Raw genomic sequence first — 25546 nt, 5'->3', positions numbered from 1 at the left:
CGAATGTGGGTCTGGAGATGGCAAGTGACAAATCTTACCTGACCCCCATCTTGTCGATCGTAGCATGGGGCCAGACTGATATCTTTTCCTGACTGGAAACGTTAGACCCGGAAAACCATCATTCTTATCTTGGAAACAGTGACTTTTGAACAGGTTTCTATGCCGTCTTAATAGACAGATTGCCAGGGTCTCGATAGCTGAGAAAAAGAGGGTCTTGGTGTTAACAGGAAATGCTTTCAAAGGCGAGTGAGTGCAAGAATACTACAAAGATCAGCAGCAATTCATCTCCTTAAAGACTTGGGGTCTGTGACCAAAGCTTAAATACGAAGTAGCTACATCAAGAACGAGAGCTGTTTGATGCGGTTGTAGTAGTTGAAATTGATACGGTAGAGTGTCTCTTGCCGGTCATCCATTCTTCATAATGCCACCACAACGATATGTGGGCGTTTCTTCCCGCTCTGAAGCAATTTACCATGTGGCACCTTGAGGACTATGATCCTAACATCAAGGATTGAGTATCATGGCTAAGTTCCGGACTTTAATCAGGAGAATGCGGTGGCGGTTTCAACATGAATCAGGTCGGCTGTGAAGGATGAATTAGCACATTCAATGGAAGAAATAACAGAGACGATCATATTTCCATTCTCACTTCTCTCTGTGCCTGTTGAGCAGATGATGACTTAATGGACTTTTATTTAACATGCTGGCTGGGTTTTTGAAGTCAGCTTTTAAATCGGCCAGCTTTCCAAAGAGAAATATATATATATACATATATATGTGTGTGAAGCAGTCATGTATCATCACAGAAGCCTACAGTGAAGCAGAGCTAGAGAGCTAAATAAAGATACATACATGTTCAGAAGACATTGGGCATCTGCGGACATTCTTCTAGTCACAAATCAATAGAGTATGAGGGGGAAACGTTCTTTTCCACTCGGTACTAGCGGGCATTCTTCCTAGGAAAGTGGTAATCTGTATCCCAAAATATCGTATAATTCAACAAAGACAGCTACTGGTTATACACAGCCGAACGCCTAGCATTCAAACATTACAATACTACAAATAAAGCCGTCCGACATTCTTGCTGAAGCACAATCAGAAAATTTTGAACAAAAAGATGAATAGTTGCGGTACAACTGAAGACAAACTTGGCGGATCAGAAGTTCAGATGGAAAGCTACTAGATTATGAAGACGTACAATCAAAGACGTCTTGTCTGATGAAGTAGTGTTACTGAGACAGACAAAATTTGACAAGAAACATGACTTCAGACGACGAGGGTCAATAGAACTTTTGCAGCCGTACAAAAAAAAAAGCTTCCGAGGAACTAATATGGCATATGATAAGATTACGTGCTATGCAAAACCAAGACTGACCAAAATTTCGGACGAGCGATATAAAATCCACCAATTCCAAAAAAAAAATTCCAGAATATTATGGACCCATGCGTCGTTTCCGCAAGACGACTAATAGCATGATCAAAAGGTCACCAAGCAATACAAGTCAATAGAAATTTCTACTCCTGAATTTTAACTGGGAAGCCCCCACATCAAAAACAACCACCACGTTCTTCAAAAACACATCTCCAAGCGTATAAAAGTCAAATGGATCTCCATCACTCACGCCCGCTACGCAGTTCCCCGTACCCGTGTTATCATCCTGTACCATATCCCTTGGATCGACAGGAAACGACACGCCGCCAATAACGACAGCAAAATACGGCACCTTAGCATTGCATGGCACAGAGTAGGCAAACAGATCTGCATTGTATACGGCAGGCGGCTTGTATAGTGCCGCGAGAGCGGAGGAGATGGTATTAGGGAGGAAAATGAGGGTAGTGCCTGAGTCGATGAAGAGTTGAACTTGGGAGCTGCTGCTGGGCATGGATAGTGGGGACCAGTGTTTGGGGTTCCATTTTTGACGTTGACTACCAGGATAGATGAAATTGTCTGGTGTGAGTGTGTAGACTTCTAAGACGAGGTTAGTATAGTGTCGATAGATGAATGAAGATTATGGGGGTGAACGAACGATGCTGTGGCCATGGAAGAGCCCCCTGTATATATCCTTCTCCGATGGCGACAATCTGAATTGGCGCCACTGCCCAAGCTCCATGGGAGGCAATGGGAGGCAAGCCACCTAAAGCTAGATATCCATTGCCATGGCCGATGCGATTTGAGGGCCTGCTCAAAGCGAGGCTGAAGATAGGGGGTATGAGATGCTTTTTGTACATAGTCGTAAATATAGGGTCATAGGGAACTGTTTATCATTAGTCCCGCGAAAATGAGAGCAATAATCCCACTTACGTTGAGTTTCCGCATTGTCATTTTCAAAGGTGGTACCATTGAATGCCGCGGTGCTGGATCAACATCAGAGAAATCCAAATACAGGGAGAGACTACTTACATAGACGGATATGCGAGACCCAATAAGCCACTTGTAGTACCATCGCCAAGCCAAGCAGCTGTATCAACAGTTGCGATTTGAGCAATAACGCTGCAGAATAAGCAGTTGCATTGCGAAAACGACCAAGGGACTCACGAAATACCACCCAAAGTTACATCCACAAAGCCAAATGTTCCCTTCAAATTCTCCCCACTTGCATATGTAGTATTGAAATGTTGGTTTGGGATACGCTTGAAGCCTGAGCCGGGGGGATACCCTGGGCCAAATAAGCAAACACTTTGCGAAGTTGGTGCTCCAGTACCATAGTCTAAACATGTGAAGTTAGGTTTCACGATCCATGTATCGCTACTGCCTGTATCGATAACAACAGGATATGTTTTTCCTTCAACTATTAAATCAGTGTACCAATCGTGTCCCTATTGGCGTCAGATATAAAAAAAAATTGGGCATGGAATCTTCTCACCTTCTGAAGCGGATTGGCCGGAGCTATGCCTGAAAGGTCACCATTCCGACTATTGATACCAGCAGTTAATGTGAAGAAGGTATCAACATTTCTGGGAGTTGTAGGACCTTGAAATGCAGCTGGTCTGTAGCCTTGTCCCACGACATTTGGCCGAGACGTGGCAGACCCCAGAAATTGAACAAGCACGAAAAGGAATCGAATATACATTTGAACTTGTGATAGTTTAGATGTCGTATTAAATAATTAAAGAGAGAAGAGAATGAACTGTAATAAGAAGCACTTCGAGAAGTGGATTAGGATGTGGGAAATTAAATTAATTGCTAAACAATTGTGTAAAACGCCTTTATCCCTCTAAAGCGAATAGTGTTCAAGGGGTCATTGGAAGAATGTTCATGGCAGTTTCAAAGTGAAATTCCATACGAGCTTGCCAAGTGTGCAATAACAGGAAAACACTAGATCTTCCATGCAAATATATTCTCATTCCCAATAGTGGCAACCACTTGGAGCCTGTCTCATAATTTCTCATCACCCGGGCTGAGAACTTAGGAGAAATTTTGCGCGCTGAGAACAGCTGTGTAGATGTTGTCTTAGATTTCTCTTGCCAGTCTTCTAGAGGCTTTGAAAAGGTTGAATTGAGGAATTCGGCTAATGCGAAAGGGGCGCTCAATAGGAGATTATTCCAATGAACTTCTAGATTGCTTCTGGAATGTCCTTGTTTTAAACTACCGACGCTACATTGTGACTCGTCAAACAGTGCCTTCCCCTTGTGATGATCATGATATAAATGGTGTTCCCGGAACTTTATAATTCAAAATGTTGATTGGAGAGCAAGACGACAGCTCTAACCATCCCAGTGCCTTTGACTACTATTTCGTAATTGCCAAGAAACATATATTCTGCACTTTCGCTTCCAGATTCGTGTTGGTCTGGCCAGTCCCTCCATATTTCAATTCTATCTGAAGAGCCAATTGCCATTTGGGCCACTCTTTTTGCCTGTGCCTCATCGCCCACTTCCATTACAAGAATTTTCGACTTCAAAAGAAAATAAAATCGCAGCAATCGATAATAGAAAACATCCTCCACTTTGATGAGAGGACTATTCCCAGAATCACCATTAAAATGTATGGTTTCACGCCTCGATGCATTGGGAACCAGTGCAAGTTTTGGTTCCCAATTCCTCACCGATCGTGTCGTTTCTTTGTTGAATCCATCTTCTGATATATATGGGGGATTAGACACAATTACATCGCAGACGCCTTGAAATTTATCTAGGATCTTTTCCTCGTCTCCGAGAACATCAGAGAATTCGAAACGAACACTTTGCTGTGCAGATCTTTTCAAATCATTAAAACGAACATTTTGAATTGATAAATCAAGCGCTTTTTTGGAGATGTCTAGACCAACGATCTCGAGTCTAGGATATACTTTAGTCAGAAGCGAGTATAAAAGAAGGGAAATGCAACCAGTCCCGGAACAAAAATCAACGATCTTCAGTGGGTTCTGCTCATTTCCCAATGTTTGGTGAAAAGAACGCCTTGCTTTGATAAGAAGTTTTGCTAGATGTGTTGTGTATGCCTCTGTTTCTGGCCTTTGATCGTTAGATATGAGCCAGAAAGGAAGGTGCTTTGTCAGTGTTACCTAGGTATAAGTACTCCGGGCTGGCATTGAATCTCCAGTTCCCCAAAAGGCTGGGTTCCGAGTATATACTGCAGTGGCTCCCCTATAGCACGTCTTTGGCAGAGTTTTAGTAGAGTCCTCCATTTTTGACTGGGAACACGATGGCTCATCGTTTTATCAACATGTTCACGTAGCCATCGTAATTCATTAATCGCAGATGAGAGACTGCGTGTTTCTCGGAGGACTAATGGTAACAAAGGCGAGATATTGTAAGCTCTGCGCAGGAGAGCATGAGAGAGCCGAGGCATGAGGCCATGAAGTGAGAACTTCAAGTGAATGGGAATATGATGTACGAAGAACGCAACAACTTATTCATACAGGCTTCATACTTGTCTGACTTATATTCGTAATGTCTTGAGTTGTTGAAACTTTTAGGGAAAGCAGAGCCACATTCAAGCCACAAAGTCTGTGTGATATCACGTGAGCTTATTTGTCATCCGGTCTTAGAACTATTTTAGTCTCAATGACATCTGAGATTCTGAGTCCGGGACAAAATGCCGACGATGAGATCATAGATGTTAAGCAACAACTGTGTAATGAGCTGTGAAATTCAAGTTAAGTATCATGTTTTCTTCTTGATCAAGACTTTCTTGATCCAATTGCACGTTTCTTTTCATTGCTGTCTACAATTGCTTTTCATATTTTGCCTATCATCATGTCTGATCCCCAAAATCCCAATATCAAGAGTAGAAACACTCCACAATGGGCACTCTATCAACGGGACATGTTTTGGAAGGACAACACGGGGGAAGTGCCTCCATTTAGCACAGACCCGGGAGATCTTGAAGATTTGGCAAAGGAATCCTTAACAAAAGGCGGATGGTATAGTGAGCTCGAGCATACTTGCACATCATCCCCATACTGATATTGTTTAAAGGTATTACGCTTCCTGTAACGCAGGCCAATCTTACACTCATCTCGCGAACCGACAGGCATTTTACCGCCACCGAATCATCCCTCGAATGCTCGTCGATACGAACAATCGCGATACAAAGACGGAAATCTTTGGCCACAAGGTCAGCGCACCAATCGGATTTGCACCTATCGGCATCAATAAAATATACAATCCATTGGCCGAGTTACCTGTTGCTAAGGTTGCAAAAGAATTAAATCTGCCATACTGTTTATCAACCGCAGGTTCGACCTCAATTGAAGATGTAGGAGCTGCGAACGGTGCTGGACCACGATTTTTTCAATTGTATATGCCGCATGATGATGAATTGACCTTGAGCTTGTTACAGAGAGCACATGATAGTGGCTTCACAGCCTGTATCCTGACATTAGACACATGGCAATTAGCCTGGAGACACCGTGACGCTGCAAACTCGAATTATGCATTCTATCATGGCGTGGGGGCTGATTTGGGACTGTCTGATCCTGTCTTCCAAAAACGGTTGAAAGAAGCTGGTATCGATCCAAAAAAGCAACCGAATGAGGCCGGCGCGATGTGGATTGATAATGTTTGGCATGGACGTGCTTGGTCCTGGGAGAAAATGCCTTGGCTCATGGAGCAATGGAAGAGAATCAGTGGTGGTAAACCTTTTTGTCTGAAGGGTATCCAGCATGTTGCAGACGCAAGAAAGGCCGTTCAGCTTGGTGTTGATGGCATAGTCGTGTCTAATCATGCTGGGAGACAGGTCGATGGAGCTTGCGCAAGTTTAGATGCACTGGAAAAGATTGTCAATGGTAAGCGGTTGATCCCCGGTGCTTGTCAAGCTGCATCTTTTATATCCCGGAGCAAATAATTAATGGTACTAATGCTTCTTTCTAGCTGTGGGTGATAAGACTTACATTATGTTTGACTCCGGGGTTCGTGGAGCAGCCGATGTATTCAAAGCCTTAGCCCTTGGAGCAAAATTCGTCTTCGTCGGAAGATTATGGGTTTGGGGATTAAGTATCAAGGGTGAGTTGGGGGTTCGACATGTCATGAAGTCTCTCTTAGCCGACTTCGATATCTTAATGAATGTATCCGGATACCAGAGTGTGGATCAGATCGATAGGGATAGCATTGAGAGTCTCCCAAATTCTGCGGGCATGATTGCAGAAAAGTCGAAATTATAAAGACCTCTCTGTATGAAGACATCAATGTAATATTTTTGTAGAAAATGTAATACGAATAAGAATGAATTTAAAGCAGAGTCGACATGTTTGATGATGATTCAATAAATAAAATGTTATAGTTTCATCTATGTCATATCAAATATTGATTGGACAATGACATCGTGTTGACCAATCAAGTATTGGCTGATGTCTGAGCTCGGCCTCAGTTAACACGAGCTTGCATCACGACGAGAGCGGCAACAATTCCGACTCGCATTAATTCTAACGACCACCGGTGGACCGAGATATGTTATGTATGTTGTGTTTCAATGATTGTTATTTCTTAATTGGTTTTTCTTTTCACTCTCTTCTGCTGTAATTCTAATGAAGGCATCAAGAGAAGATAAGTCCCATCTGTGAATCTCAAAATGCCGCGTAGTATATCAGTGAAGGAGATTTCGCAGCACAGCATTCCTTCAGATTTATGGGTTGTGATAAATGATACAGTTTATGATCTGACAGACTTTGCTCCCGAACACCCTGGAGGCGCCAGCAGTAAGTCAGTTCTTTGTCCTGCTCAATCCCCCCCCGCTGACCCTCTCCTTCATCCAGTAATTCTGCAATATGCTGGCCGCGATGCCTCAAAAGCTTACTCTGAAATCCATGCACCCTCCTTGATATCGTCCTCACTTCCAGCCTCGAAAGTCTTGGGAACAGTTGATCTCTCTACTATAACGGGAGAATGGATCAAACCTCCGCCCGAAGTTTCAAAGACTGTAGCCCCTCGATCTAAGCCCTCTCTTGATAATTTAATAAATACGCACGACTTCGTATCCGCCGCGGAAACATTTCTTACGCCAAAAACTTGGGCATTTTATTCTTCCGCCGCTACAGATCTTATAACCAAAGACCGAAATACTTCTACATATGCAGATATTAGTCTTCGTCCTAGAATACTGAGGAATGTCAAAAATGTTAGTACAAGAACTACAATGCTTGGTAGTCAGATGGAAGTGCCAATCTTCTGCTCGCCAGCAGCAATGGCAAAATTGGTACACCCACAAGGTGAGCGGGAGCTAGCTCGTGGGCTGAGATCTGCGGGATCGGCAATGACTGTCAGTACAAACGCTAGTTTTCCAATTGCGGAAATATTTGAGGCCGCGTGTGAAAACCATTCGCAGACTTCCAATGAAAGGAGAGAACTTCCAGTATTCTTTCAGCTTTACGTTGATAAGGAAAGACATAAATCTGAGAAGCTTCTACAAGATGTGGAAAATCTCGGTGTCAAGGCAATATTTGTGACTGTTGATGCACCAGTGCCTGGAAAGCGAGAGGCGGATGAACGAGTAAAAGCAGATGAGAGCTTGTCTACTCCAATGAGTGGTGCAAAAGCCAAGAATGACAAGAAAGGCGGTGCCTTGGGAAGGATAATGGGAGCTTATATTGATGCTACACTTTCATGGTCAGATATCGCCTGGCTACGAAGATGTACGAAGCTTCCTATTTTACTGAAAGGTGTACAAACTTCGCTCGATGCGAAAATGGCGCTCGACTATGGAATAGATGGGATTTTGATAAGTAATCATGGTGGCAGAAGTTTGGACACAAGTCCGGCTTCGATACTGGTTTTGTTAGAATTGCAAAAGAATGCACCCGAGGTTTTCGACGGAATGGAAGTTTTCATTGATGGTGGGATTATGAGAGGAACTGATATATTTAAAGCATTGTGCCTAGGAGCCAAAGCTGTTGGAATTGGTCGGGGCTTTTTGTTTGCTCTTGGCTGGGGCCATGAGGGCGTAGAGAAATATATCGATAGTGAGTTATGACTTCAAAGGCAGTTGTGTTCTTGATCGATATGCTAACGATACAAAGTTCTGAAAGACGAGTTGGAGACAACAATGAGGATGATGGGTATTACGGACTTGTCACAAGTTCACCCTGGCATGTTGAATACTAGAGCAGTAGATCATCTGATTCCAGACGGAGAGGAGGATCATCCATATGCAAAATGGAGACCAAAAGCAAGAATATAAGTCTAGTAATTGGCAGAAATACTCAGGCATCAACTAAAACCTACGAATACCTACAGAAGCCATGCTTCCCAATTTTTATCACTTTTTGCATGTCTCGAAGCATACGGTTTTTACCATCTTAAAACTCTAGATTAAAATTCTCCGATATCTCGATCCCCAGAAATTAAGCAATGCCGTTCATTATATGGTGTAAAAGAGTAGAAGGTAATATAGATCACACAAAAAAAGCCTTCGCATATACTATAATCAATCTAACAGCTATGTTTAGTGATTGGGGGTGAATCATTATATGGCGATAGCGAGGTACAAGAACACACTTGGGCTAGAATACATAATGTAGGGGATCAAAGTAAGAGGGAGTAAATTAGATGTATTTTTAGTCTACAAGAGGAGGGGCTATGAATACTAATGATCTTGTCATGTGACCCGTAGGTCACGTTTCCCGCGCACAATGGGTATAATGAGATCATCACAAACTTCCATCCCCCAGGGAATCTATTCTAGTGATCAGGATTCCACATCAAAAGCAGAGGGAACAATCACGCAATGTTCTGGAAATCCTAGGAGATGGCAGTGAAGAGTCTTTCTGTTATGAGAAGAGCTATTGATATGTTTTGAAGTGAGTAGTATGCTACAGTTGAAATTTCATTTGCTTTCTTAGTCGATTCACAAACAGAATCCTCTAGTGAGAAGATTGGCGGCTAAAAGAAAGAAACTTACTGATAGGCAAAGTTCCGCGTAAGAAATGCAAAGTGCGGAGCAGCAACCTGATAGGCTCTACAGAAAGCTTTTTTCTTTTCACGGAAACCCCTATCCTTTCCGGGAGAAGAAGACAATATGTGGTTTAGGGGCTGCGTAAAAGGCCAAATCGTAATCATCAGACTCCGGAGCAAGAAGAATGGTCCATTAGGGTCATGTTAACGAATTTCGAAAAGGTACAAGAGTTGTGGTGCCATTTGGTGCAGATGTAATTTCTAAACGTAGGATGTGACATTATGCGAAAGAGATCCAGATCCATATTTTCCTGAAACTATCATTCACGGGTGCCAAATAATCTTTTGCCAATCCAAAGCTATATTTGAATCAAACAAAGACAGCCTGTGAATGTTCAGAGGGGGTGTTGGAGTATAGAGCAGTGAATGTAAATATTTTGATTCGGGTATATTCAGCTAGGAAATCGCTGCACAGTTGCCAGGATCTCTTAAAAGAATTAAAGCTATCGGGACTTTTGGTGGTGAATAATATTGTGCAAACTCAGTTTGATAAATTGAATCTATATAATGTGCTATATAGTATGATGAATTACTCTGTGAATGAACACAGATGGTTCTAAATACTTTATTTCTCTCTCTACATAAAGTATTTCTCGCCTTCTATCACCACCCTTCTTTCATTGTAACATCATCTACCCCATCGATTTATTCAATAGAAATACCAGCATATCAAATATTAACAACAAGCCTGCCTACCTCCTTAATATTTATTAATAACCATCATGTCTGCATACACTAGACAGTGGGTTAATCTCCAGCAAACAGAAGCGTCTTCTATCTAAGAAACTCCAAACTATCTCTATCTCTGCGTCTTAGAATGCGATTACAGTTGCCCCTTTCAATTTGACTTTACCTTAGCTACCGGCAACACTTCCGACATAGAATCTCTCACCCGACATGATTTGGTGTGGATATGTCCTTGTATCGCAACAGAAGAGTGTGGGCAAGTAGGCCTCAACTATCACCAAAGTCGTCTCCGCCACTCAAGCCAGAAACTCCTAACAATGATCCAAATCGCCATAGTCAAAAACCAAGATCTGCTATGCGAAATTCTTCGCAATTGTGACACCGGAGTAGAGACACTTGGTCTGGCTAGCTGGTATTCACGGGCCCTAGACACACTTGTGTGGGAGAATAGAACTGGGAAGATTCTTGATATCTACTGGGAGTTCAGTTTTGATGCATTGGATGATGTGGCTGAGAGGTTTACACGTGCCAGTATCGTGCAAGGAAAGATCTTGGAGAGACTTGGAAATGAGTTTGCAGATGATGTGCAAATCCCGGTGTTTGATATGGCGAGATATTCAGAGCTGTTTGGACTTTGATTGGGTGCTTGAGAGTGTGGTATTACCGATGCGTTTGTTGGAAGATATTAGTCATTAAGGTACGAAGTTTATATTAGAGTATCTAGAATTCGATGATGTCTGCGGTGGGATCTCGAGTAAGCTCTACTTACTAAGTTTGCATCTAAGTCGTATTAAATGTGCTCCTTGGTGTTTTAGTTGGACTCATCATCCAAGGTGCTCCTCCAGCTTCGTACCTGAAGCAATGAAACTTTGGCAGTCTCGATAAAGAATCATGACCTCTGCTTCTGCTGTTTACATTTCAAGCGGGCTAAGAAATTGATCTAGTAAGGCAAGGACCATCAAGACAATTCGTAAACTTGACACGGTAGCAGACTAAAAAGATCGTCCCATTTCTGAATTGGGAAAGCATCAAGGAGATATTTAGCATCTCGGGTGGAAATTTAGTTCGAGTGTGTCTGATATCAGGAGGCAATCAACATTTAAAATGGTTTGGTTAATATTTGTAATTTTCAGTTGAGAAAGTATTTAAACTCTCATACTTTGATCTGAGTAAATTGAAGGATCCAAATGGTTCCAGTCTTGCTGGTAGTTGAAGTATTGTAGATGATTTCGTTGTTCTTGATGACTGCAATAATCTCATCGAATTGAGTGCTTTGAATCGCTGAACAGTCCGACAGGATTCAATAAATTCACTAAAATTATGCTTCCCATCGAAACTACTTATTAAACTCAATGGTTAAATAATCAATCAGCTCTCCTTCCTTGTTACAGATCTTTCTTTGCCTTTTTTTCTATCGCGTGAATAGTCCTTGCCTTGACACTCCATAGGACAAAAAGAGAACCTTACCTGAAAAAGTTTTATGGAATTGAAGAACATGACTGTCCTAAGGGATATGGAAAGTTTTGTGATTGGCCCAGCGAGAAAGGTAGATCAGTCTTCTTCCGGGTTTATGTTCAGCTGACTACTCTTCGAGATAGGTACGATTTTGTTGCTGAAATCAAGCTAGCATGTCAAATGGCCAAAGAGCGACACCTTGAAGCTGACCTGTGGCCACTCTTGTCGACAGCTGAGTTGTACGCTCGCAATTCTGATTGGTACTGCCGTGAGCGTATCGTATCTACAGAGCTCTACTTCTAGTCATAAAAATTCAAGCAGATAGTCATCACCCTTCATATCGACTAGCTAGGTGTATGAGGATGAGTCATTCTTAAAAAAACGAGAGAGTGGATGGGGAGCGAAGCCTCAGTCACCCTTGAATGGACAAAAGGACTGCAGTAGTTTTCTGGTGTATGCTTTTCAATGTCATTCTTTTAGCATTTATATCCCGAGATTTTAGCGGATGAGAGAAAATTGAGGGGCGATGGAAAGTTGGAGTATGCTGTTTGTCTATCTTCCTTTACGGTCGTCTCCACGGTGATTTAAACTATTCATTGGGATCGAGCAAGGCATTTTCTCTTTTCAAAGTATTGATAAAATTCAATTAATCTTCATGCAAACCTTCTTCTCGAAACAATGATGATCAATTTAAAACTCGTCACTACAAAATACAATCTACATTTTGTTTCAAGCCAGTCGGCTATTACAACTCAGTCCTTGTGGTAATATGTTACCGAGATAGCTCATGGTTTCTCATACATTGCACTGTTGCCCTCCGTGCATCTCAATTTCCTAAGTAAGCTTTGCCAGAGATACTTGAGATATAAGATGGAACCCCCGAAATGAGCTTCAATTTCAACCACAATCTCTCACTCGAGGTGTTTGTTGAAGAAATATGCTAAACTTAGTTTTGCACATAGGTTCAAGTAGATGACTGTGGGTCAAATACTTGATCACAAAAATCTGTAAAGGATAATCAATTTAGATTCTAACTAACATCAATATGATCTCTTGTTTTCGATTAGATAATGTCGTTTCTTGTTGCGTAGGGACTAGTACTGAATTTACCCCTCGGCTCAATTGTCGACGTCATCTAGACAGCAGACCAGGCTCCCCTATAGAATTATTCATTCCTGATATCCTTCCAAGTGGCGATTCTATAAACAAGGAGCCTCGCATTTGCTACGGCACAATTAAATTTGTTCACTGCTTACTGATAGATGAAATCACCCAGCTCACATTGATTTTGAATACCAGCGCATACTCTCCGCAACATACAAATCTCATTTACCAATATTTTTAAACTCACATCTCAGTAGATTCGACTCTTGGATCCTTATCTTCTGATGACATACCTTACTATTCTGTAACTTCTCAGGAATGTGAAAAACCCAACACTGACCTTATCGTACTCATCTGGAGATGCATCTTACCCCGAATTCTCTTATACAGAGCATATCTAGTCAAGTCACTTAATCACCTTGCAGAATTGTTTCAGAGAAACTGAACCGAAAATTAAAAAGAAAAAAAAAAACTATCCCGTCAGCTCGGAATCTTTCTACACCAGTCAGTCATCTTGATGCTTTGGATGATCCTCCGAGATCCACTGCAATCAAATAACAACATCTACCCCGACAGATTCAATACAAATCACAAAAACAAATCTCATCTATACTCCATCTCTAGACCCCTTGATTCGTGTAGATACAACATTCTGATTCTGAAACCCCACAATCTTTCAAGAATCTCACAATGTAATTAATTTCAAAAACTTCTTTTCCCGCCCACCCATCATCCCGTGATTTACTCATTTTATAAACGAGATAAATAAATAAATAAAAATAGCTCGCAACCATGATCATAGTGACTTATTAGATTAGATGTATGTATGTAGTAATCTAACAATGCAGCATAGCATAGGCTCTGGTAAAGTTGTCACTAAACCAATGCCGGGCGCTCCGGAGCCTCTGGAATATTCTCCTGATACTAATAATAATAATACCAGCAAGGAAATTAATGAAAGGAAATAATCAAATTCTTACTCGAGAATATAATATAAATCCACCACGGATTCATCACCCACCCACCCACTCACTCACTCACACATCACTCCACACAAAATAAAAATAAGACACAACAAGAAAACAACACAAAAAAACAAGTAATCAACAAAAAAATATTCAATAAAGGAAAATTATTATTAATAACCAAGTCCAGCTCCAGAAACAAGCTTACAGATTGCTGAAAATAACTGGTACATGGTAAATAGGTTTATGTATGCCCTATCCATACTTTATCTATCTAGTCTGGATTAGAGATGGATAGATAGATAGATAAATAGATAGATAGCTCATGTCCTCTGGTCTGCGAAGCAGTTACCTCGAAGTATTGATATGCCCTTGAACCTAAGCTAACCTAGTTTCTTGGTACAAAGTCCTCCTATGACACCCACAGATTACCCCGCCACCCTCCGCCCCTCGAAGAGCCTAAACTCCCCAACAATCCTCCTCTCTGACTTCTTCCACCCTATCTATCATTTCTCTCATCCTTCCCATCCCTCCCATCCCTCCCATTCTCCCCCTCCATCTTCTCCCTACACCCCCCACAAATCCCCTTCACCTTCCTATAAATACTCTCCGTGCTCGCACACTCACCACTGCGCACCTTGCGACACAAATGGCGACTTGTAACTTCGTGATGGTGGCATTTATACGTGGTGATGTATTCTGTGCACATTTTGGCTTGACGGGGTTCGAATTTTCTTGCGTTGAGATATGGGTTTTGTGTAGATTAACCTTGGAGACGAGAAGGATTTTGTTGCGACGGATGGAAAAGATTCAGATTTGGATGCCGCGATAAATGTATAATATTTGCAAGAGACTGTAAATCTTTGCGTGGACGTGTGTGTGTGTTTATGTGTGAGAGAAAATGGTGATCAGACTTAAGATCCAGTATTGCAATAAAAAAAGAGAGACAGAGCAGAGGATATTCAGAAAACTTATAACTACAAATTCTAGCGATACGGCAAGAAAATCACAGTTCACACTACTGCAGACACAAGGCTGTAATTTCTGAGAATGGCAGAAGATGTGAATAGTACCGTTGATACATACGGGCGTTGACATACAGCTAATTTACAGAATAAATACTCATTTTAGGGAATTGGAGATCTTTCACTGTTCGAATCTTGAACCCATGCGTTAGCTTCGACGAAGCATCTTGCTGTAGGTTTACTGGGCGTATTGACCGCATGAAATGGGTATAGTGATACTCTCTATCATGTAATCGTATATTCAGAGTATTTTGTCTAGATTATCTTTGAATTTTCTTTAGGAGTGGAGTGATTCACTCTCGGCTTTGATGTAAGTAATCTAAATGTGGCAATTTAACATAGCCGATTAGATTAGCCTCGAGAAATTCCATGGTAGTTTGTCAGTAAGTAATTCACTACTCATGACTATAGGAAAATATACATAATACTTGTATCTATATTTACATCTGTATCTGATTCAAATCGCTGTATTACTAGCGAAATATATAACCAGTACAGCACAGTACTCGTCGTTGGAACTCTACGCACCGTGCTTGTCTTTAAGATTAGATTGAAGAATACCAACACTTGCTATTTACTAACAATCGCTAGAGCAATTGATTTCCAACACCAGATATAAATGAAATTCAACACTGTGCTATACAGAGCTACGCAATATGTATACATCTGTTTTTAATCACAGCAGGACTTCCATAGTCGAGACTTCAGTCGCAAGATCATGAACTATCATTCCTTGATCAAAATAGATAATTTAAATACAAGCTAGTATGAAGCGCTGAGTCATTTTAACATATTGAAAGCTCGTGTCTAGACTCTTAATCCAGATTCCGCTCGTCGAATTATCACTTGGTAGATCATCTAGTACAGCAAACCCTCGGTGCTTGAAGAAAATTTGTTAATAAGGGAGTTTTTTATTGAGAGCTCTCTAGAATTCAAAGTATATATTCACGATCCCCGCCTTCATATGACAGAACAAGAGCTTTTATTTTCAACCGCCCCATTAGTTTGCTTCCACTTCTACCTTTCCGAAAGTTCGAAAGCAGGAGATTTGAATTTCGAACCTGGAGATCTATGCCCATCTGCATCGTCCATTCTTATCATATGGTACCTACAACATTCTCTCTAGCATACCCAGCCGATCTGATACAACAAAATGAGATAAAATGAACTACCAAAGCATCGAGCGCGTACGGATCTGATTTTCTCATTCAGGTTATCAGCTGCTCGAGGTCATCCAACGCTCCACTCTAGATTACGTCATGACCTGCAGTCTCCGAATTGGTGCTTGCACTGTTTTCTCATCGGAAACAAATCTTTATCATTATGAGCATCTTTAAAGTATCGACCGATCGCCTAACACAACATGCTCATCATTCTTCAGACACAAGGTTGGATAGCCTAGAGGCTTGAGTTGTCGTGGATCATATGTTAACGGATACCAGGGTAACTCTGTAGATATGATCACGAGTGGATGCAGGAACTAACATGACACGTGCTAATCTCCAAACATGTGCAATAAACATATCTGACACGTCCAATTGATTAACGTTAAGATCTGAAATTTTGATGTCAAGCTCCAAAGCGCCCACGAATATTTCGAGGAACATCGCCAAGCTCGCTTTTCACAATTCTCAACCAATCCATACGCACACTAGTAGATATCTACTTTTGTTAATTATTGAGCGCAAGGGATTAAATCAAAAAGAATGTAATTGAAAAAAAAATCATTAGTCATAGAGAAGGTTCCGATGCAATGGTCGGAATTACCGCACTGACGGTACATTGGGTCTATAGAAGCGGAGAAAGCTGGTGCTAGTGCGGAGGTATTATGAGATAGACGAAAGGATTATATGATGCCTGCACGATGCCATCTGGGAAACGAGCCGTTCGGCGATGGTAGCCAGATCCGATAGAAAAAGCACTCATGAAATTTGATCACAGCAAGCAATTAGGCGACCCGATGCCGGAAGGCGCAAGTCCCGCGATGATCCTGATTGCTTTCTATTTGCTTCTAGAGCTTTAGTTTTTAGAGAGGATTTGGAAGCTTTACAACGGGACCCTCAATTATCATGCCACTTGGGCATAAATCACGGGATGATGAGTTCATCTCAGTTCATTGTTATGAAGGGCAATAATTTCGATGTAGAGTTGGGGCTAAATTCCCCGAAGATCGACGCGATCATATGTGCGACTTCTCGCCTTTTAGAAAACATGAGACATGAAACCGATAGATTACCAGATAGACAGAATTGCTTATTTGTACAGGTCCACAGATCTCGTGGCAAGAGTGGCTGGCAACCAAATCTGGTGCAACCGAATACCAAAACACTGGAATAGGACGGATTAATTCTGAAGAGACGTACGACGTGCAACCGTGTGCTCTTGTCAGACAAATGAATATTCCTCCTTTTGACCGCCCATGTGCTGTAATTAGGTCGATCGCTATCATCTTAATGACGCGTATGCTTAAGGCTGAGGCGCAAAAACGAAAAAGAAAAGTGAGACCCAGCCAGCAAAGAATCAGTGGAGTAAAATTTTCCACTGTGTTGATTGATGCAAATTTCGTAGAATTTGTCAAAATAATGAAACAATGACCTCGCTGTCCGATTAAGCATAATTTCCCATGTAGTGCAATGATGGAATTCTGTCAGATCTCTCCAAGAATGCACAAATGACAATCGGTGGGCTGCTTGATCTGCGATCGATAGCCATACAACCACACAACGATACTCTCGAACGGCCACAAATCCCGAGTCGGACTATTAATTTGGGCTTCTCGAGATGGGTTGAGATCTTCGATCATTCAAAGTTTGCAACACACAATCTTTCACTATGAATTCAAGTGTCATTGAAGCCTGTGTTTCCGATAGCCCGGGCTACAGTCCATTGTAAGACCCTGGGTTTGAAATTCGGAAGACATCGCCAACAAATCCAGAAATTTGATATTGTGAACCATTTTGACAATGAAAACTATTTCACCATCCAGAATAATTTCGACATTTCAAAGGGAGAGGATATTCCAAAGCTTTTGATTGTTGCACTACTGTCTGGAGCATTGGACACCCTGGTATAGGTTGGATGGAACCCAGTTTCTTGTGATAGAAAAATGAGTAGAACGCAATCTGTACTCGTGCAATTCGAATGACTATTGTTCATCGTGACATTGGAACTCGTTTCCTGGAGACCAAGTTTGGTTTTTCCTTGGAGGGAGGAAGTTCTGGAACCGGAACCAGACCACATAGTAGCACATTATTCGGATCGAGCCGAAAATACATGTGTCAAAAGTTCATTCGGGTGTAGCCCGAACAGTAGGAAATCCGATTGTGCACACAATTGCTGAGTTGTTGGGGGCCTTATCTTTCTCATAGATCAGAAAATGATAGATGTGAATGCCCTGTGAAAACGGTGAACAATATTGTGGAGCTTCACTTGCGTCGCACATGAAGTGAAGCCCTTTCCCATGGCAACCGTTTTGAGTGGATGGAGGAAGCCACGAAAGCTAGGAAGCCATAGGATTTTCCAGATCTCAGCCGCCCCAAATGCCGACGATGCCAGCCTCGCAATTATGTGGCAAGTGAAAAGCACCTGCACGACATATGTATGTGCTCAACTCACCGCTCATGTAGGTAGCTTATCAAATGCACACTGCGCGTAAGAATAGAGTTTTATTTTTTCGAATCCACATGCCCGTCTCCAAGTCTATTGAAACGATCATTGGGTCTAAATCGAGCATACCGCGGACATAGACAGACGCAAGCATTCACATCATTGGGCGAACACCTGAAAGGTAAATGCGAATACCCAGCCCAGCGTCTTTGTAATCTTCGAGTCACACGCATAGTAGCCCAAATGAGTTTCGGAAGCACCAAGATGGGTAATTGTAGGGGTTGTAGAGAGCAAGAAACTTCGAGCGCATACCTAGTCACTCGATGGATGAGATGCAACCCAAGTGAAGATTTTCCGGCACTTTGGGAAAAAGGGGGTCTGGTCGGGCGCGAGAAGACGAGATGGCCTGAAGATCTTGGAGCAAGGTTACCGCCACTACCCGGCTAAAAACTCCGAATATGAATGCCCAGAGAGGGCAAAAGGACGAATAAGCGCCTGGTGAGTGATCCTTAATTGAAATAGTTTATCCTAGTCGGGCTGCACAATCCATACGCCCCTCCAGCGTAGACGAGGAAAGGGGCGAAAGCTTGCGGCGGGAAACTCGTCTCGAGACTCTTCTCGTCGACATCCATCCAAGAAGGCAGGCTGGCGGGTTGCAGGTCTGCAGCCTCCCCTTGATCTCTCCCTGACTTAGCTCGACGGCCAATCAGATAGATAGCACGTGCGCCGTCGGATGTCCAATGTGCAGCAGCAGACGTGCACTGTTCAAGGAGTGCCCGGTCAGTTGCAGGTATGTCAGGTCCCTGGAAACTGCGACGGAGTGGGTGGATACTGTCAAGTTACCTAGGTACCCGGGCTGGCCAAGGACCCCTCCCTCGTCTTTGTCCATTCGGGATCTGGAGGAGGCCGCGGTATCACTCCAAGTATTGAGTGTCCGGGGGCAGATGCGCACTTATTGTGCGATCCCACAATCGACACACTCGCAGACACATACACATAGACGAGACCATATATACTTGGGGCACAGCAAAGGAGAATTGGTGTTACAGAACAAATACAGTTGGGGGAGCTCAGCGTGGCATCGGGCCAATGAGAGCCAAGTTTCTGGTGCTCAAACTCCCCCAAAAGAAATACAAAAGAAAGGTCTCAGGCGTAGCCACATACGAATACGAATAGCACGACTGACCTGCCCCCCCGCTGGGCGTGCTAGATAGAATAGGTAAGACAGCCTCGAGACCTACGTCCCTAGAGCTCGTCGACCGGTTTATCGACGGCGTGGTCGACGATCGGCCACGCCAAGTGCTGTATCGAGAGAGCGTGTAGAATCTACCAGAGCAGGCCACACTTCGAAATTTCCGCCCATTTCCAGCCAGTCCAATCAGCGCACCCAGCGCACCCAACGCGCCCAAAATAGAGAAGAAGTGCGCATAGTGTTAGATAGTGTCTCAATTGAAGTCGACGGGACCGAGACACCCTGATCGCAGAAAGACCCTGAATCCTTCGAGTGCCTGAATCATGCAATGGAGGAGAAACCACCCAAAGAAACAATTATGATCCTGTAAGGCTACCTATCAAGCTGCGAGCCTCCTTTCGGTGGACGATCCATTTCGCAAGGTCCTTTCATTTACTCGTGCTGTGAGGAATCGTAGGTAATCGTAGACACTCTCGCATTTTAAATCTCCAATCGTAAATCTTAAATCTTAAATCGGGAATCTTAAATCTTAAATCCTAATAAAACCTCAATCCTAAATCCTCACTTCTCATTCGCCCCATGCCCTCTCGCCCTACTGGTATTTATCATGGCAGCTATATCGAGCTATATTCTCATTGGATGCAATTTTAATTTTATTCCTTTTTAACAGCGAAGTTAGCCATCATGTCCAAGTTTCAATTAACCAAAACAGCTTTGCTCTTTTTTCGACACCTCCACTTATTACGTCTAGATGCAACCATGCATTGTACTCGCAGTCTCTACTTTCTCGACCGTCTCTCCTTCATCTTATTATTCTCTCGCTCCGCCATGAAAAGTATAAGTACTCTCCTGTACGCTCCTATCGGAATAGTCTTTCTGAGATATTATGCCCTTCTCGACACCGTCTTATAGCATGCCGACCTGTTTGATTTAGCATCAACCTCTATTTCACATCCGCAAGATAATACGACTCGGCTCAGTGAGCGTGTGGTATATGCTGCCGATTCGGAACTTTGTTGACCTCGTCGCGCCGTAATCGTGTGCTTTGATTTTCTTGATAACGGAAATCTGTCACCACAACGAGTTCTGTATTGTTTATATGATCCGCGTCTTGGCCCTTTGGTACACACAGCATTCATTCGATACTCTTTGCACCTTTACTAATGCACATCGTCTCATAACAGAACGGCGATGGCGTATCATTCCCAAGCTGGGCCGTCCAACCCAAACCTCCATGCTCAGCAACAATACCAGCAAGGACCCGCGAGTTACGGCAATCCTTCCGGCGGAAACGGAAACAGAGGCCAAGAACAAGAAGCAGGTTTTGACACCGTTACATGGTACCGACACTACCTACAGTGCCATCACTACTTTCTCGACCAAGCCCAACACGATTTTTATGTTCAGGCCGTGGCAGCATTCATAAACATTCAGCTGCCTTATCAAAAGCAGCCCTACCCGGTCCATCGAGCCTCGGCCGCATGGTCTTTGAAGAATCTTTCCGATCGCCAACAAGAGGAAGAAGTCCACCCTCCCCCAGGTTATCCGCAATCGGTGTCCTTGATCCCGTACATAAGAAGACTGATAGTCACGGGTCACGACGACCCTCGCATCATGGGAACTTGGTTCGGATCAAATTGGGTTCAGGGGATAGGGACCATACATGAACTGGAGCGACGCAATTACCTTTTTGCGTCCAAAAGTAAGGAATGGCTCGACGTAAAGAAGTACTACGACGATTCGCTGGCTGCAGAACAATCAACGCCTTACATGATTCCTCTGCCGAAAATTGAAGAGGCGGAACTTTCCTCTGCGGATGAAGCTTGGAGTGGTTGGATGGCCATGCAGGATTGGGTGATCGGTCCCAGAACACCGCAAAGTTTGATGCCTCCTTCACGTTCACGCACGCCGCACTATAATTCACCGCGGATCAAGAAGGAGAGTGACTTCGCCAACTGAGAGTTGCAGTACAGATAGGGTTTTCAATCAGGGTCTTTGGGGCCTGTTTTGGTAGGAGCATTGAGGCAGTGAATTTACATGAGATCACGCTGGCAATAGGAGTTATAGATATCCAGGAATCAGGTCGTGACATGAGGTTTGTGACATTTTGGTATCAGGGTTATTAGTTGCGGGTTCTTTTCTCGCGTTTTGTACATTAAAATAACATCCACATGTCTGGACAGCATTTTGTTTCTATTAGAGTTGGGATGTGCAGCTTATCGTATTTTCAAAAGCCCATTGCGTCTGCCCACCTGCAGGCATGGCAATTTTGGGCGTAAAAACAAATCATAGGCCATGTCATGGGGGAAATGCTTCAGCCGTGCCAGGGCTGTGGACGCTAAGACAAGGCTGACGCAGCACCTCTCCGTTGATTGGCCCCCACAACTAGGTGCATTATCGGTGGGAGCTCGCTCCATTCACATCTAAGCTTGAATTCTAGATTCACTCCCACGCATGCACACTCACTCACTCACTCGCTCGCTCGCCCTGTCCGTACGTTATCATTATTCCACATTTTGTATTCTTACCATTATCCTTTCTTACTATACGTCAATCTGATAGCGAGGCATTTCGAGTTGTGTATGCGACAGGTGTAATGGACATTTACTGATCTCAATTTTGTTGTACGATTCAAAGATGCCCGCACAAGCTGCCATCGCAAACTGGCAAACATTACTGAGCAATAGCCTTGCCTCGAGGCTTGACTTCGAACCTTTCACAGACTACATTCGTATATTATATTCGAAGAATCCACTGCCAGCTCCATATATATGCGAGATCTTCCTACGTCCCGACAAACACAACGATGTAAATGTCGATCCACGAGTATTGCGTTATGTACAAATATTGCTAGCAGAAGGATGTATCGATTGCGCCGGGATTCTTCGAGTTTTGTTGAGATATTCTTCGCTCTGGAGTTATAGGCAGGATGGGCACATGCATAGCGAAGCCAATGATGCGAATAAGATCAAGAGAGTGAAGGAGGGGAATCGCAGATGGAAAATGTCATATTCTGCCGAAGAGATGATGCTGTACCGACTTGCGAAAACAGTCTCCACTGGCACAAGGCCGAAGAATGTTCAAGAAGCAGTCGATTTGCTGGTGATATGTGTTCAATGGATGGATATGGTCGCTGCTAGTATGGGGAGAGGGGCGCACGAGATGATGGACATCGAAGCCCATGTGGAGGAGATTGGGATGGTGGGTATGGCTTTGGGAACTCTCATGGTGGCAGTGGTTGGGAACGCAAAGATTTTAGGGGCCATACAAAATGGTCGCTGCCCAAAAGGTATTCCTGCTTCATCCTAGTGTTTGAACAGTGCTGCCCAGATGCTTACTTTAACAAATAGGGACCGGTGTTGACCTCGGAAAGGCTATGGCTGGGTTTGTTCCTTTGTTGCTCCAAAGCTCTCCACAAAATGCACAACGACTAGACGTATTTCGAACACAGACTCTAATCACGATTTTACCCGTTGACAAAAAGGAGCGAGCCGCCAATGCTGAGATTAACGAGATTTTGGATTCCACAATTGGGATGAACATTGACAATATCGTGGTCGCTGATCTACCAACTGTCAACTCTCGAGCGGGTCTCTATATTTATTTGAATTCTATCGTAAGTACCATGATGTTTATAAAGAGTATCCCCGATGTAAACTGACTGATTTTAGCTTGTTGGTAGGCCACTCATCGATGACAATGCAATTTTTGCCTATTTGCACAATAGATATCAGGTAAATCCGACTAATCGTCCTGTAAAATCTTTACTGATCATTGCAAGGGAGATGTCCAATCAACGACAGTAGATCTTATACTTGCATCGTTTGATGTCTTGGCTAATGCAACCTTTCGAAATGAAGGACCACAAACCACAACTATACTACGATCATTTCTGATCAACAAAGTTCCCTTGCTCGTTTCAACGCTCGCAACATCTTTTTTCCCACCTCTAACATCAGAATTTTGCATCACGGAAGCTTTGAGCCATGTCGATACTAATGCATTTCCAACACTTTCTACTCTGTTTGCAGAGTCGACTAATAATGACATGTTCTCAGACTCCGTTAGACAGGACTTCTGCTTCGCTTGCTGTTTACATGGCTTGATTCCGGAATCTAGTATTGAAACCCTGCTAGGCGATATACCTATGCAAAGTTTACCTGCCGGTGGAAGGTATTCTAAGCAGGATCTCGTTGAACAATGTCTTTCTGACTCGGAGCGAGCCGAAGGGTTGATTTCAGAGTTGGAAAATATGGATGGAAATGCTGGCGCTGTTAGTCAGGCAATTGCAGAGGTATGTATCTCGGCTATCTCCTGATGTCCATGACTAATCTAAAATAGGTTATAAAACACATGTGCGGCAATAGGGAAACAATGACCCTGAAGACTTTGTGTAGTCAATTGGCACGTAATCCATCTTCTTTGGATATAATGCTTCTCTTTAACAAGCCTACATTGTTTTTGCAACCAATCTGCGAGCTCCTTGATAACTGGAGATATGATGAAGACCAGGGAGAATATCAGCCTGTTTATGAAGAGTTTGGATCAATATTGCTCTTGGTGGTGTCATTCGCGCATCGCTACAACCTTTCAACTGTTGATTTGGGCATCAAAAACCCGGCAGAGTCATTTGTAGCAAAGCTACTTGTTCAGGGCCATCTTAGTCGAGCACTGGATCCATTATCTCAGCAAGATCAAAATCATTTAGACGGATGGATCAGAGGGCTGTTTGAGCCAGAAGGTGGCGGGCTTGGTGATGAGCTGATGTCATCTTGCCCACCACAAGAGTTCTACCTCTTGGTACCCACTCTCTTTCACCATATTGTGCTAGCACTTAGCACAGAGAATCTTTCGGAAGATGGTTTGAAAGGTGGCCTAGAATTTATGGTTGAACCGTTCTTGCTTCCTTCGCTGATTCCGGGCATTACATGGCTCTCGGCTCATCTGTGGGAGGCACGCCCTCAGGCGACTTATGTTCTTCAGATCCTGTCAGCTTTAATTAAAAGTCCTCCATCCATATCAAATAACATGGAAGCATCTCACCTACTCAACGCGATCCTCAAGATCATAGCCCAAAATCTTGAACAAAGTCTTCGATGGCTCCAGCGCGCGGAGCCTCACCGTCACGACATCGATTCGATTTCGAAAGCACTGGAGTCGAATGTAGGCTGGGAACGGAAAGGTGCTAGTAAATACAGCGAGTTAGAAGTGTGGACAGCTACGCCAGGGGGTGGATTAGCTGCTAGCATAAAGCACACAGTTGTCACTCTCGTTCAATGGGGTCTTCAATGTGACCGCAATCCTGGCATGCAAATTATGCCTGCATCTTATACTCATCGACAAGTCCTTACTGGATTGAAAATGTTAGGTGCAAAACGATTGCTAAATACCATTATTGAGGAAGTGAAGACACAAACCGAAGCTGGCAATGGAAGCGTGGTTCTGGACATTGCCACTTCATTAATATGCGCTCCAGATTCTGCAAGCTTTGACTCAGGCTCTGGAGTAGATATTATGAGTGGTAACACACCGCAATTACTTCAACGACGACTAACTCTAAGAGAAGCGTTAAAGGCAGAAGCAGAAAACATGCCGAAAGTCCACAAAACTGATACCTTTCACGCGGAAACTGTCATTAGATTGTACAGAAGAGTTGAAGCGCAGGCAGTCATACAACAACAATTATTACCAGATGACAACGACTTGGGCGCTTTGAATGAGGTTATGGGAGATGCTGTCATGGGAGATGCTGGTCTTGGGCCAGTTGACCAACCCAATCTAAACATGGATGATATGGGTGCTGGTAGCGACGATTTAATGATGATGGGAGGAAGTGGTCATGGTGGCGATTTACTAGATGCCTTCGGAGGTGATGGTCTGGGAGATGGAATGGGATTCTAGATGTCTTATTTTGCACGGTGTTAGGAAAAGGGAAGTGGAAAGGGATATTTTTGGACCTAGAAAAGCAAGGCAGCATTGAGCTTTTGCGTCACACATGGATCATTCATTGGGGGAATAATATTAAGAAAATCATAATAATCTATTAGAAGATCATGGGATATTTTCAGATAGTTATCATATATACAAAAGTTAATAAGCTTCTAAGCACCTATCACGTGCATTTG

At 43.1% G+C, this 25546-nt stretch overlaps 7 protein-coding genes across 10 annotated transcripts; 5 read left to right on the top strand and 2 right to left on the bottom strand.

Annotated features, from left to right (window-relative positions):
* Positions 1–684: 684 nt before the first annotated feature.
* On the bottom strand, positions 685–3362 carry Bcap7. The gene is made up of 6 exons (XM_001560467.2): positions 2865–3362; positions 2537–2817; positions 2402–2491; positions 2303–2355; positions 2028–2255; positions 685–1969 (listed from the first exon to the last, which is right to left on the bottom strand). Exons 1-6 carry the CDS (start codon positions 3069–3071, stop codon positions 1503–1505), a joined length of 1326 nt encoding a protein of 441 aa, XP_001560517.1. The 5' UTR covers positions 3072–3362; the 3' UTR covers positions 685–1502.
* Positions 3363–3665: 303 nt separating this feature from the next.
* Positions 3666–4895, bottom strand: Bcmtq1 (the record flags this gene model as incomplete). Of its 2 annotated transcripts, none has more annotated exons than XM_024691885.1 (2): positions 4503–4895; positions 3666–4452 (listed from the first exon to the last, which is right to left on the bottom strand). In XM_024691885.1, exons 1-2 carry the CDS (start codon positions 4787–4789, stop codon positions 3666–3668), a joined length of 1074 nt encoding a protein of 357 aa, XP_024547658.1. In that variant the 5' UTR covers positions 4790–4895. The 2 variants fall into 2 exon arrangements, with proteins under 2 accessions (XP_024547658.1, XP_024547659.1); XM_024691886.1 differs by having other exon boundaries at positions 3666–4447.
* Positions 4896–5046: 151 nt separating this feature from the next.
* Positions 5047–6686, top strand: BCIN_03g03280 (hypothetical protein). Of its 2 annotated transcripts, none has more exons than XM_001560465.2 (3): positions 5047–5363; positions 5419–6227; positions 6313–6686. In XM_001560465.2, the coding sequence occupies exons 1-3, from the start codon at positions 5197–5199 to the stop codon at positions 6600–6602; spliced, it is 1266 nt and encodes a 421-aa protein (XP_001560515.1). In that variant the 5' UTR covers positions 5047–5196; the 3' UTR covers positions 6603–6686. The 2 variants fall into 2 exon arrangements, with proteins under 2 accessions (XP_001560515.1, XP_024547657.1); XM_024691884.1 differs by having other exon boundaries at positions 5047–5368.
* Positions 6687–6837: 151 nt separating this feature from the next.
* BCIN_03g03270 (hypothetical protein) lies at positions 6838–9096 on the top strand. Its single transcript, XM_024691883.1, has 4 exons — positions 6838–7136; positions 7194–8396; positions 8454–8818; positions 8883–9096. The coding sequence occupies exons 1-3, from the start codon at positions 7010–7012 to the stop codon at positions 8612–8614; spliced, it is 1491 nt and encodes a 496-aa protein (XP_024547656.1). The 5' UTR covers positions 6838–7009; the 3' UTR covers positions 8615–8818; positions 8883–9096.
* Positions 9097–10169: 1073 nt separating this feature from the next.
* On the top strand, positions 10170–10822 carry BCIN_03g03260 (hypothetical protein). Its single transcript, XM_001560462.2, has one exon. It carries the CDS (start codon positions 10392–10394, stop codon positions 10710–10712), a length of 321 nt encoding a protein of 106 aa, XP_001560512.2. The 5' UTR covers positions 10170–10391; the 3' UTR covers positions 10713–10822.
* A 9173-nt stretch (positions 10823–19995) lies between these two features.
* Positions 19996–21603, top strand: BCIN_03g03250 (hypothetical protein). 2 transcript variants are annotated; one of them, XM_024691882.1, is made up of 2 exons: positions 19996–20543; positions 20606–21603. In XM_024691882.1, exon 2 carries the CDS (start codon positions 20613–20615, stop codon positions 21378–21380), a length of 768 nt encoding a protein of 255 aa, XP_024547655.1. In that variant the 5' UTR covers positions 19996–20543; positions 20606–20612; the 3' UTR covers positions 21381–21603. The 2 variants fall into 2 exon arrangements, with proteins under 2 accessions (XP_024547655.1, XP_024547654.1); XM_024691881.1 differs by having other exon boundaries at positions 19996–21603.
* A 274-nt stretch (positions 21604–21877) lies between these two features.
* Positions 21878–25529, top strand: BCIN_03g03240 (hypothetical protein). Its single transcript, XM_024691880.1, has 5 exons — positions 21878–22710; positions 22772–23037; positions 23093–23155; positions 23203–23715; positions 23763–25529. The coding sequence occupies exons 1-5, from the start codon at positions 22059–22061 to the stop codon at positions 25320–25322; spliced, it is 3054 nt and encodes a 1017-aa protein (XP_024547653.1). The 5' UTR covers positions 21878–22058; the 3' UTR covers positions 25323–25529.
* Positions 25530–25546: the final 17 nt, after the last annotated feature.

The sequence above is a fragment of the Botrytis cinerea genome, chromosome 3, assembly GCF_000143535.2.
Source record: "Botrytis cinerea B05.10 chromosome 3, complete sequence".
Taxonomy (NCBI): domain Eukaryota; kingdom Fungi; phylum Ascomycota; class Leotiomycetes; order Helotiales; family Sclerotiniaceae; genus Botrytis; species Botrytis cinerea.
This window is presented reverse-complemented; position numbering and strand designations above follow the sequence as displayed.